Source organism: Chrysemys picta, chromosome 2 (genome assembly GCF_011386835.1).
Source record: "Chrysemys picta bellii isolate R12L10 chromosome 2, ASM1138683v2, whole genome shotgun sequence".
NCBI lineage: Eukaryota > Metazoa > Chordata > Testudines > Emydidae > Chrysemys > Chrysemys picta.
In genome coordinates this window covers 177,667,885-177,681,045 of record NC_088792.1, presented here as the reverse complement: position 1 = coordinate 177,681,045, position 13,161 = coordinate 177,667,885, and the positions used below count along the sequence as shown (strand labels likewise).

At 41.7% G+C, this 13,161-nt stretch overlaps 1 protein-coding gene across 8 annotated transcripts in view; it reads left to right on the top strand.

The window, feature by feature from the left end:
* MAK (male germ cell associated kinase) overlaps positions 1–7,035 on the top strand; it is a 49,028-nt gene extending 41,993 nt beyond the window's left edge. For 5 of the 8 annotated variants that reach the window (XM_065584964.1, XM_065584965.1, XM_065584970.1 and 2 more), the window contains 2 exons: positions 188–295; positions 4,978–7,035. In XM_065584964.1, coding sequence (XP_065441036.1) covers positions 188–295; positions 4,978–5,054 — 185 coding nt within the window. In that variant the 3' untranslated portion in view covers positions 5,055–7,035. The remainder of the gene's footprint in view (positions 1–187; positions 296–4,977) is intronic. The other 3 variants (XR_010598750.1, XM_005305182.5, XM_065584967.1) reach the window with 3 other exon arrangements.
* Positions 7,036–13,161: the final 6,126 nt, after the last annotated feature.

The following is a 13,161-nucleotide window of genomic DNA, read 5'->3' as shown; positions in this document are numbered from 1 at the left end:
ATTGGAATAAACTGCCTAGGGAGGTTGTGGAATCTCCATCATCGGAGACTTTTAAGAGCAGGTTAGACAAACACCTGTCAGGAATGGTCCAGATAATTAGTCCTCCCACGAGTGTAGGGGGCTGGACTAGATGACCTCTCAAGGTCCCTTCCAGTTCTATGATTCTATGAAAATCTTGGCTTTGTAGGTGCTGCTTACAACCCATCTGGAGGATATATCCCTTCCTTTCATAAAAAAGAAGTTGGATCAGCTGGACAAAGGATACAACTAGCTCCTCTTGGTGAATCGGCATCAGGTAAGAAGCATCTCCATAACCCTATCTTGTACTGCACCATAAGCACAGGGAAGGATGTTCAATTCCCATAATTTCCAAGGAGGGCTTTTAAGAGTTGTTCTTTTTTCTTGATGCACTTGATATGTTGGACTGGATCTGTAATGGTGTAAATCAATTGGTGTAAATTGACATAACACAATGAAGCTATGCTGATTGACATTTACTGAGGATCTGACTGGTTACAATTTCAAAATGGCACGGGCCTTCCACTAACAAAAATCAGGTATATGGTATCAGTAATAAATTCCAATTTTTAAGCTTCCATCTTAAAGTAGCCCCAAAGGTTTCAGCATTATTTAAAAAAAAATATGAAAAATAAAGGACCCTCTGCTAAACAGCCTGTTTTGACTGGTCTCCTTGCATGGGCATTTAAGATGAGTTTTGTTGTATTTCCATCTCATTGTGTGGGAGTTGGTCATGTAAATCCTTAGGCTTTGAGATGAGAATATATTCTTGGATGAGTGAAATATTACAAGAATAATGCTGCTGTGTTAATAGAACATTTCAAAGTAGCTAGGCTATTTTGTCTGACTTCTATTTTCTGTAGTATACTGATAATAACTACAGGTGATGTAGTTCTGCATTGTATTAAAGAGTATGTGAAAGGAACTGTTAAATTTTATCATGCAGTATTTATGTATTTAGCAGTTTAAGACCAATACAAAATTTCACTGCAAATAACTGTTACCTCATCTCATCTGTAATAGACATCACATTCTGGGCACTAGAAAGATATTAAACTGAAGGGAGTTCAGAGAAGACCAATAAAAATGATCAGAAACAGGAGGAACTGACTGGTGAGAGATGATTTAAGGCCTTCTCCAAGTTCCATTGAAATCAACAGAAAGACCTCCATTGAGTTCAGTGGGAATTGGATCAGGCCCTAAAGGAACTCAATGGGAATCATCATTACAGTTAAAGGGACTGTAACAGGCTGACAATAGGTGTCTGAAAACCTCATCTGTTGGCTTGTTATGCTCCCACTAAAAATATGAAGTATGCTTTGCTGACTCACTATTGCAGGTGGCTGATTACTCCATCCAGCTATGAGAGACATGGGAATGACTCTTAAGGTACAGCTGCGCTACCCACCACTGGTGGTGTCATGTAGGATACATGTAGCAACATGCCGCAGTGTAAAGCCGGCTTTGTTCACACTGCAGCATGTAGCTATACGAATCGATGAAAGGCTCTCTCAGGAGGGAGGCAGTGGAATGCTGTCACTGAAAATAGCAGTGTAGATGGGGTAAGCTGTGCTTGGACTTCTAGAGATCCATGTAGGGTACATACCCACAGGGTTATGGCATGTCTTTATTCACCTAAGCCATGCCTCATCGTCTACATTGTTATTTATACCTGTGCTGGGGAACATGTAGTGTATATATTCTACGTACTGAAAGGAGTGGTGTAGTGTAGACATAGCCATAGAGAGAGAAAAGACCTAGGGTGTGGGCTGCTCAGCCCTGAGGTAGGAACCCTAGGAGCAGCAAAGCCTAGGGAACAGATTTGAGCTGTACTTCATTATCTTATTGTTGATTTCTTGTTTAATAAAGTCAAACATGAAGAAGGGATGAGTTTTGATTCACCAATTTGTGGATGTTGGTCTGTAACAGGTTGGAAAAGGGAGCTACTCACAGGAGAACGTATGGCTGCAAATTTTTGAAAGTTGTGAATGCCAAGAATGGAAAGGGATCATTTAGAGTGATTCAAGGGGACATAAAAGTTATAAGATATTAAGAAATGGAAGGTTTATTTTAAATCTCAAGAAAAAATAGAAGTGTAGACTTGAAGAATAGGTCTGTGGAACTGGAAAGCTTGTTTCTTTCACCAACAGAAAATGGTTCGATAAAAGATGCTGTCAGACCCACCTTGTCTCTCTCATATCTTAGGACCAACATTGCTCAAAAAAACAAACGAAAAAAAAAACCTTTGGCAAATTAATTAGGCTATGGAAATATCTCTTTGGAGAAGTAGAGGAAGCCCATTGCTTGGGACATTTAAAACTAGGCTGAACAAAATTGTAATACATACTGTAGGGGACAGTACTGTGCTGGCAGATAGATAATCATGAACTAGATGCCCTAACAATTTTTTTCTCTCCCTAACTTCTCTGGTTAGAATACTACTTTCTTCTCCCTATAACTTAGGCTTCTGTTCTTGTTGCTTCCTTTTATTTTCTAAAATAATTGTGTTCTCATCTGTTTTCATGTCTTCATTTATTCTGCCTATCATATCTTTTTACCATAAGACACATTAAAAAGGTAAAGAAAAAATTAGCTTAGCTAAGATTAACCAGCCAAAAAGGCTGTCGACATTGTGTCTGGCTCAGGTGCTGTCATGTCAATAAGAAGCATGTATACAGCTTTGGTTTTTGGCATGAGAGCACATCCGTGCTCTCAGCAAAGCCATGTATTATATCCATTGAACTTTGGGCAACCTTCAGGAGCAAGTATATCTTGAGAAACCACTGTGCTAATTATATGATTAAGCCCCTTTAAGGGTGACACTAATTTTCATGCTGCCTCCATGGGCATGTCTGGCTTTCTTTAGACCACTGTAATGCTCCATGTGTAAATCGTATTTGATTGGCTCTGCCATGTCAGTCTTCTTCATCTGTTTGGTGGTTTTCTGCATGCTGTGGTTGTGCCAGGAGAAATGTCTTGTGTCTTGCTTCAGTGGTGGAGGGGGCATAATAGCAGTTATACTGCTAATATAGACACTAAGACAGAAATAACATGTACCTCCTAGGTAATCATGTTCCATAATAAAATATTAGTGTGAAGCTTTAATAAAAAAAATTTTTGAAATTCAATGAAAGTAGTTTCATTGTAACTTGGTTTTGTGGATTAGGGTGGTCGGTGGTAATAAGTGCCCATATTTCAAAATGATCAACAGTGACGAGGTCTTTGAATTTAGGGTTTTGAAAATCAGAATCCACAAACAAATGTATGGACGCTAAAACAAAGTACTGCCAAAACCTTGCATTTGGCTCCCGGACTATAAGTCATACATGCAAAGGGCCAGCCCTCATGCATGACTACTTGGCCACCTTCCCCACTGCCATCAGAATTCAATTTGAAGCCATGTTGCCACTAATCTCCTCTCTGGGGAGGCGTAGAAGGCATAGAGCAGTAGTTAATGCTAAAAAGGAACAACATTATCTCCAATAGAATTCACAATGGAAATAGTACTTGTTTGCTAGGGGAAGATAGGTCCCCCAGTTTCACTTCCTTGGGGTGGCCTCTTCTAAATGCATGAATCCTCAACTGTGTAGGGCAGTTGAAACTTGATGTTGAAAAAAACAGGGAGCAAGTGAAGTGATTCAAATGGGAGAAGAGTGATTTGGCTGTAGCAACAGGGAAAATAGATTATTTTGTCTGCCTCATATTGGATAAATAGAATGAAGAGAATTAGGAAGGCCAGAGAGTAGGTTACAGTAGTCCAGATGAGAAAGCACCAAGCCATGGAACAATTTTTTAGTGGTAGGAGTAAAAGGGATAGGGCATATCTGAGGAATGTCAGAGGAAGGAGTGATGAGATACGGCTGGGAAGAAAGAAAAAGAAAGAAAGGGAAGACTCACAAATATCCTCAAAGTTGTGAGCCTGAGTGATCTGGAGCAAAGAGTTGACAATGATCACTGGAAAAAAGGGAAGGGAATTGGATTAGCAGTGAAGTTTAGTTCTGTTTTAAGCATGTTAAGCTTGAGAAGTGACAAAACATCCCAAAGGATGTATCAGAAAAACATGGAGAGGGAAGTCTGGACTAAGAATAGGGATGCAGAGGTAGATTTGAAAGAGGTGATATGAGAGATCATAGGAGTGAATGAGGTCACCCAGATGCAAACGTAGAGAGTGAAAAAAATAGGAAGATCAATGACAAAGCTTGAGAACATCAACAGGGGGATGGGAAAGGAGGAGAGAGAGAGAATCCAGCAACAGTAATACTGTAGGAGCTGTCAGCTAAGGAGGAGGAGGAGAACCAAGGAAGTAGAGTCACAGAAGTACAAAGTGAGAGGGCCTTCAGGAGAGGTGGTTGTTCCAGCAGAGGCCATTTTGATTCTTGACAAATCTGACCAACACTCAATAAAAAAAAATTAACATTTTCAAACAACTTAAGAGACCTCAATTATCAGATGAGTAAACACCCATTTTCAGTGACAAAAGTATCCACAGTGCAGGTAGGTGTGTGTGTGTGTGTGTTTGTGTGTGTGTAATATATATATATATAATACACACACACACGCTGTAAAATCCAATTTTGGACTAAATTTCAATCTCAACACATTTTAACAGAGACCATTGCGCACGCGCAAAAAAAAAGTACTTGTCAGCTGAAAGTTGCCAGTAAGACACATCATAATCTATTTGCCTCTCCTGTATCCATGTAAGGTAAGACACTTTGGGAAACTTGCTTTAGACTTGATAGAAACCTTATATAGCCATCACTGCCCTGCCTAGTTTAATAGATCTCTTTTATTGTGCAAGTGCAGTAACCAGTTAGTATTTCAAGATCAGTCACACTGAACAACCTTCTACTGAGACGGTCACAGGACTATTAGCACCTTTTAATTCCATGAGTCAGAAATAGTTGAAATATGGAACTTCTCATCCCCATTGCTTCTGACCTTTTGTTTTGTTGTCAGATTATTCTTGGAAAACCAAAGCTGCTCGTGCTCAATTACCAGGCCCTACTTACAATCCAGCTGCAAAAAAACATTAATATCCTGACCCGCCCACCTCCAATTCAACCAGTACATGGAAGAACAGACTGGGTGGCCAAATATGGAGGACATCGATAGAAGCCCTGTCTCATGGTGCACTTTTCATGCAAGTTACATTTGCAGTGTAGGATGACAATCTAAAAATGCATATTTCCCTTAATTTCTCTAAAGACTATGCAACAGTAGAATGACTGTTGATTCTTGGAGATCTTGTATTTTATTACCTGCAGAAGAAATAAAATACATTTTACATAGCAATATTCAAAACACTGGCTAAAAGGGAGGATTTTATGAAGTAGTGTATAAAGCATCTTGCCAAAATTGAGTATTTGAACTACTAATAGACAAATTGTAAATTTTATTAGAAAACTTTCTGTAGACCCAACTGCTGCCCAGTGTACTCTTAAAATTGCTTGACTTCAAATTTGTCCTATAGGAGTAATCCTGCACTGGTGATTTGTGAAGTAACAACCGGCTTCTGAACGGATGCTGCTTCCTTGTGCAAGTTCCTTTCTCTGAAGTTGAACAGTGAAAGCACAAATAGTATTCTGAGGAGAAAGATATGCTGTGTTGCTAGCTAAACAAAGGTCCCAGAACTGAGCTAGATGTGTTTTGTGTTTCCTTAGGGATAGTCTCTGCACAATTGTATACATTAGTGAGCACTTACTCCTACAAGCAGGTCATGGAACTATTTGTGTGTAAGTACTCACCAACAAGAGAAAGGGTTGCACTATTTAGCCCAAAGTGGTGTAGTGATAGGAGTTTGGGAACACAACTTACCAAGTAGTGAATGCCACAGTCATGGGGACAAGGTACCCTAAGACTTTAAAAAAAAAAAAAAAAAAAAGGATTTTATAAATTAAGCTATGTGTATATTAGGCCACAGTTCTGTAGCTTCCTCCTCCTCCCCCATGTTGCCCAGTTGAAGTCTTAATGAGGTTACAAAGGATCAGTTATGCAGTGTATTTGGCTTATTGACTGGCTAATTCACCAAAACACTAGCTAACTGGTTAGTTAACGCCCATTGAACTGTATTGTCTTTTCTTGGTGACCATAAAATTGAACTATAGAATTCCCCACTACTTACAAAAATTCACCAAACTACATAAGACAGGAAATGAGACTGTTAGTGGAAGAAAATTTTTAAGATTGTTTTTCTTATTGAAGTAAGGATCCAACTCCTGGTTTCTAATAAGTATACAAACTCCTCTGATGCCAATAGGGGTTATGCAATAGTCAAAGATCTATAAACTTGTCCATCAACACAGTTCTTCTAATAGGTTATATTTTAATATGCTAAGTCAAGGACTTTATATCTTCCAAGAAGCTGTTGGGGTTTTTTAAAATGTTATCCTGGGATGTGTGCTGTTAAAACCTGCATTTAAAAGTAGAAATTGTAGACTTAATAGCTACATTAAATCTGCCATTTTAAAGTCCAAAATGTGTATGTACTCTGTACTTTTAAAGGTATAAAAACTGTTACAGATTGATCCAAGTATTGTCAAAAGTATTTTGTATAGATTTTATTAGTGTATAAAAAAATTTAGTTCTTGTTGTAGACCTAATTTGCCATAATCCAGTGGCTTATGTAATTTAGAGGTGCTCAATTTAATCAGAGCCAGACTAGCCATAAAAAGTCAACTATTTTGCTATGAAAACTTCACCCTAAATAGTAGCTAAATAAAATGTCACCATGTACTACTGGAAAAGTTAATAGTATCTATAGTGTGATGTAGGAATTTCTGATTAGTAATGTACTACAGAGGACTTCAATCCCATGTTGTGTTTTTCTTAACTGGTTTGTCAGTCCTTCAAAACTAATCTTCCTTGTATTATTTAAAGGCAGTTTTTAATACGCTATTTAATTACTGGTTATGTTACTAAAGGACAGACAGACTTTCAAAACAGGCCTGGTTCATTAGTGTACTGTGAATTGGAAAGCACTGACTTCATAATAAAGATCACTTCTCAGGAGTACAAGATAGTGGTTTACAGTCTTTATTTATTGTTTTTTAAATAGTTACGTTAAAAAAACATATAATAAATGGCCTGTGAAAAGTCACTTAGGCCAAGAGATTCTGAAAAACTAAAATATCTGTCATAAATATGCATGCCATCTTCTGCTTTTACGTGGTCAGAACATGTTTACAGCCATGCAAATGAAACCAACAGCTCATATGGTCAAACAGCCATAACCCAAACATGATGATGCCTTGAATGTACTGAACTATTAAAACATGCGTGTCCTTGAAATCATGAAAATTGCTTTTAAAAAACGTGAGTATAAACAAAACAAAAATAAAGCCCAATATTTTCTCCACTCAGTCTCCACTTGGGTGGCTATTGTTTCACCTGAACGTGGAACGAGCTGCTACTTGCAGCAGTTTGGAATTGAAACTGCGTCCTAGATTTTATTAGGGGTGAAAACGCAGCCACAACAACAGAGAACTCTTTATTTTCCAGTTTTGTGGAACAATTGAGAGTAGCATTTAATGATAGCTACTGAACAAAATTTTAGAAGTTAGGTGATATCCACACATTGTAATCAATTATCAGAGGGGTAGCCATGTTAGTCTGTATCCACAAAAACAACAAGGAGTCCGGTGGCACCTTAAAGACTAACAGCTTTCATGGGTAAAAATGCATCTGAAGAAGGGGTTTTTTTACCCACTCAAGCTTATGCCCAAATACATGTTAGTCTTTAAGGTGCCACCGGACTCCTCCTTGTTATTGTAATCAATCAGATTGCCACTTTCCCCCCATCAGTTTCATTCAGCCACACCTGCAGCCAATGTCTCAAACTACTGGAGATAACTTGTGCTTTATAAGTTGCTGTATATCAGTGGCCTCCAGCTTGCCACATGTGTTTATATAGGTTTCTCTTTTACTTCCACTCCAGCCATCTGGTCTGTCCATAAGCAACTCAGAGGCAGAACATCTGCCCAGTAGCTAAAGAGGAGTCCTAAATGCTGCTGTATGTTGTCTTCGGTTAACCCTTTAGGACTAGATTCACTATCAGCATGCCTAAGTTTGTTTGTGAATGTTGCCATGCCTAACTTCTAGGTGTCTAGAAGATCCTGGGATCCATAAAGCTTGAGTTAGGCACCTTAGAATTGGATTCACAAAAAGCCAGAACATTAAGTGGCTCCCACTGGCTGAGGGTTCTTAACCCTGCCCCTCTAAGATAGCATCTAAGTCAAGGCTGCAGGGAGGCCTCACCCTCCACATGAGATTCTCAGCAGCAAACCCTCTCTTGGGGTTAGGTGCCTATGCCATTTTTTTGCAAGAAGCTTGTGGGGGAGGGGAGAAGGAGGCTGTGACGGGTTGGATCAAAGAAACCCCCTTTGGGACTGCCACCTGATATGCCGAGACTACTTCTGAGCCCGTTTTCCCTGGCAGCTTGGGACTTCAGTGCCCTGCCTGGTTTGAGTCAGACACGCTAGCCTGCTACAAACACAGACCCAGGTCTGAACAATGTCCCCCAAAAGCTGCAGGCTTAAGTGAAAACAGCTTAAGAAGTGCCCCTGTCTCCAACACTCAGGTGCCCAGCTCCCAAACCCCAAATAAATCCATTTTACCCTGTATAAAGCTTATACAGGATAAGCTCAAATTGTTGGCCCTGTATAACACTGATAGAGAGAGATGCACAGCTGTTTGCCCCCCCCCCCCCCAGGTGTTACTACATACCCTGGGTTAATTAATAAGTAAAAAGTTTTAGATCCAAGGGGTTTGGATCTTGATTCACCAGGAGTTGGTGAAAGAAAGAAGGGAGGATGGTTAATTTCTCCTTGTTTTAAGATCCCAGGGGGGTTGGAACTGTATTCACCAGGAGCTGGTGGGAGGAAGGAGGGGAATGGTTAATTTCTTCTCCTTGTTTTAAGATCCAAGGGGTTTGGATCTGTATTCACCAGGAAATTGGTGAAAGGTTTCTCAAGGCTTCCCAGGGGAGGGAATCCATTGGGATGGTGGCAGCGGACCAGAGCTAAGCTGGTAGTTAAGCTTAGAAGTTTTCATGCAGGTCCCTACATTTGTACCCTAAAGTTCAAAGTGGGGATACAGCCTTGACATGGTGGCAGAGCGGTGGGATCATTTTAAACCCAAAAGCCAGTAAGATTTTTTTTTCCTTCTAGCTGCTTGGAAAGCAGAGCTGAAGGTAGATGCATATCTTATCTCTCCTTGCCTGAAGTCAGAGGTGTTAAGTTTTTTTAACAAGGTCCTTTGTTAAGAGAAGTGTTCAATTAATGAGCAAACAAACGACTGGTAAAAGGAATTTACAAGCTGAATTGTTTTTTTTTTTCTTTTTACATCCTCGGGAGTAGCTAGTTAGAAAGTCTCTGTTAACTCAGCAGCAGCCAGAGCTGAGAGCTTCCCAGTTTCAGTCAACTGCAGAGGGGGTGACCCAGCAAAAGAAAACAGAAAAAATGACTACCAAAGAAGTAGCTAAAAAAATAGAACTGGCCAAACTAGAAGCAGAAGAAAATGAAAAAAAACATCAAAGACTGCTTCAATTAACAAAACTCGAAACAGAGCAGAGAGCAAGAGAAGAAAAAGCCAAAAAGGAAGCCCATGAAAGAGAGATGGAGCTGGAAAAAGCCAAAGAGGAGGCTCACAAGAGAACTATGGAGCTGAAAGAAAAAGAGATGGAGGAGAGAGAAAAAAAAAAGGAAGCATGAACTGGAAGTAGCAAAGGCTAGGCAGGATGCACCAGCCAATCCTAACAACCCCCCTCCAGGTACCACTTCCCATCCCAGAAAATTCCCCACCTACCAGGCAGGCGATGATACTGAGGCCTTCTTAAAAAATTTTAAAAGGGCTTGCCTTGGATACAGCATCATTCCAGACCAGTACATGGTAGAGCTGAGGCCGCAGCTCAGTGGACCCTTAGCAGAGGTGGCGGCTGAAATGCTTAAGGAACACATGAACAGTTAGGAACTTTTTAAAAACAAGGCCAGAATCAGAATGGGGCTAACACCTGAGCATGCCCGTCGGCGGTTCAGAGCCCTAAAGTGGAAACCCGATGTGTCATTTACCCGACATGCCTACCACATTGGGAAAAATTGGGATGCCTGAATATCAGGAACAAATGTTAAATCTATGGAAGAGTTGCCCTTCCTAATGCAAATGAATCAGTTTTTAGAGGGTGTTCCTGAGGAAATAGAAAGGTATATCCTAAATAGGAAGCCCAAAACTATAACCGAGGCGGGGGAGATTGGAGCCAAATGGGTGGAGGTGGCAAAAAAAAAAAAAAAAAAAACTAGTAGCAGTTGAAGCAAATACCAAAAGGGACAAGCCAAAACAAAACCTTACCACCGGGGACAACCCAAGGCCCCACCCACATCCCAAGGGAAACCCCAAACGCCCTCTCACCCCACCACACCAGTCTCCACCAACCAACATCGCCCCGGTGATACCTTAGCAGCGCGATGTTTTAAATGTAATGTACTGGGACATATAAAGGCTCACTGCCCCAAGAACCCCAACCGATTACAGTTCATTACACCCCAATCACACCAAAGATCCCCAGACCCAGATGCCTCTCTCATACCCTCGGAGCAAAGGGAAACCTTGAGAGTGGGCGGAAAGAAGGTTATCGCTTGGAGGGACACTGGGGCACAAGTGTCAACTATCCACCAATCCCTAGTGAACCCCAAACTCATCAACCCGGAGGCTACAGTGACAATTCAACCCTTCGTGTCACAGTCTGTAACCTTGCCTACAGCCAAGTTGCATGTCCAGTACAAGGGCTGGTCAGGAATGTGGATTTTTGCAGTCTATGACAATTATCCCATTCCCATGTTGCTGGGGGAAGATTTGGCCAACTATGTGAAGCTAGCCAAGAGGGTGGGAATAGTCACCCGCAGCCAGGCTAAGCAAGCTTTCACCCCCATCCCTGTTCCTGAGCCGTCCACCAGGGCCCCGTCTGTGTTACCAAAAACCCAAACAACGGTGGTGAAACCGGATCCCCTGCCAACGACTGCAACAGCCGTAGTGGATCCAATCCCAAAAACCCAGCCAAAGCCAGTCCCAGAACCGGAACTGGCAACGCAACCAGCACCAGAACCATTGCCAGCACTGAGTCCAGCGCTTGCAAACCCGTCTACAACTCCAATGCCAGAGGGCACCAGCAAGCCTGACCTGGCAGAAGCAGCAAATAACCCTACCCAAGAGGCTCAGCCAGAGCCTAAGATACCACATAGTGCACCAGCGAACAGCAGTTCACAGTCAATGGAAACAGCCCCAACACCTGCATCGCTTCCAAAGGAACCAAGCCCCAGTCCACAATCCAAAAAAACCCGGATGTCTCCAGCATCAAGGAAATAGTTCCAGGCCGAGCAGGAAGCAAATAACAGCCTTCAACAAGCTTGCGTGGCGGCGCGGAGCACCCCACCACCTCTCAGCTCTTCTAACCAATTCCGGTTTGTTGTAAAACAAGAACTTTTATACAAGGAGACTCTTTCTGGTGGGCACCAGAAAGACTGGCATCCTCAAAAACAGTTGGTAGTTCCCACTAAGTATCGGGTAAAGCTCTTAAGCTTAGCCCATAATCATCCCAGTGGCCATTCTGGGGTGAACAAAACCAAAGACCGGTTGGGGAAGTCCTTCCACTGGGAGGGAATGGGCAAGGACGTTGCTAATTATGTCCGGTCTTGTGAGGTGTGCCAACAAGTAAAAAAGCCCCAAAACCAGGTTAAAGCCCCTCTCCAGCCACTACCCATAATTAAGGTCCCATTTCAGCGAGTAGCTGTGGATATTCTGGGTCCTTTCCCAAAAAAAACACCCAAAAAAAAGCAGTACGTACTAACTTTCATAAATTTTGCTACCCGATGGCTGGAAGCAGTACCCTTAAGCAACACCAGGGCTAAAAGTGTGTGCCAGGCATTAACAAACATTTTTGCCAGGGTAGGTTGGCCCTCCGACATCCTTACAGATTCAGGAACTAATTTCCTGGCAGGAACCATGAAAAACCTGTGGAAAGCTCATGGGGTAAATCACTTGGTTGCCACCCCTTACCACCATGAAACCAATGGCCTGGTGAAGAGGTTTAATGGAACTTTGGGGGCCATAATACGTAAATTCGTAAATGAACACTCCAATAATTGGAACCTAGTGTTGCAGCAGTTGCTTTTCACCTACAGGGCTGTACCACATCCCAGTTTAGGGTTTTCACCATTTAAACTTGTGTATGGCCGTGAGGTTAAGGGGCCATTACAGTTGGTAAAGCAGCAATGGGAGGGGTTTACACCTTCTCCAGGAACTAACATTCTAAACTTTGTAAGCAACCTACAAAGCACCCTCCGACACTCTTTAGCCCTTGCTAAAGAAAACCTAAAAAATGCTCAAAAAGAGCAAAAGGCCTGGTATAATAAACATTCCAAAAAACGGTCCTTCAAAGTAGGAGACCAAGTCATGGTCTTAAAGGCGCTCCAGGCCCATAAAATGGAAGCGTCGTGGGAAGAACCATTCACGGTTCAGGAGCTCCTAGAAACTGTTAAATATCTCATAGCCTCCCTCACCTCCAACATAAAGCCTAAGGTATACCATGTTAATTCTCTTAAACCCTTTTATTCCAAAAAATTAAACGTTTGCCAGTTTACAGCCCAGAAAACAAATAACGCAAAGTGGCCTAAAGGGGTCTACTACAAAGAAAAAAAGGATGGTGGCGTAGAAAAGGTGAACCTCTCCACGACCCTTGAACGTCTGCAGCAACAGCAAATCAAGAAGCTGTGCACAAGCTTTGCACCAATTTTCTCAGCCACTCCAGGACAAACCAAACGGGCATACCACTCCATTGACACAGGTAATGCTCACCCAATTAAAACCCCACCCTACTGGGAGTCACCTCATGCCAAAACTGCTATACAAAGGAAAATCCAGAACATGCTACAGATGGGTATAATCCACCCCTCTAATAGTGCATGGGCATCTCCAGTGGTTCTAGTTCCCAAACCAAATGGGGAAATATGCTTTTGCGTGGACTACCGTAAGTTAAATGCTGTAACTCGTCCTGACAACTATCCAATGCCACGCACAGATAAGCTATTGGAAAAATTGGGACATGCCCAATTCATCTCTACTTTAAACTTAACCAAGGGGTACTGGCAAGTA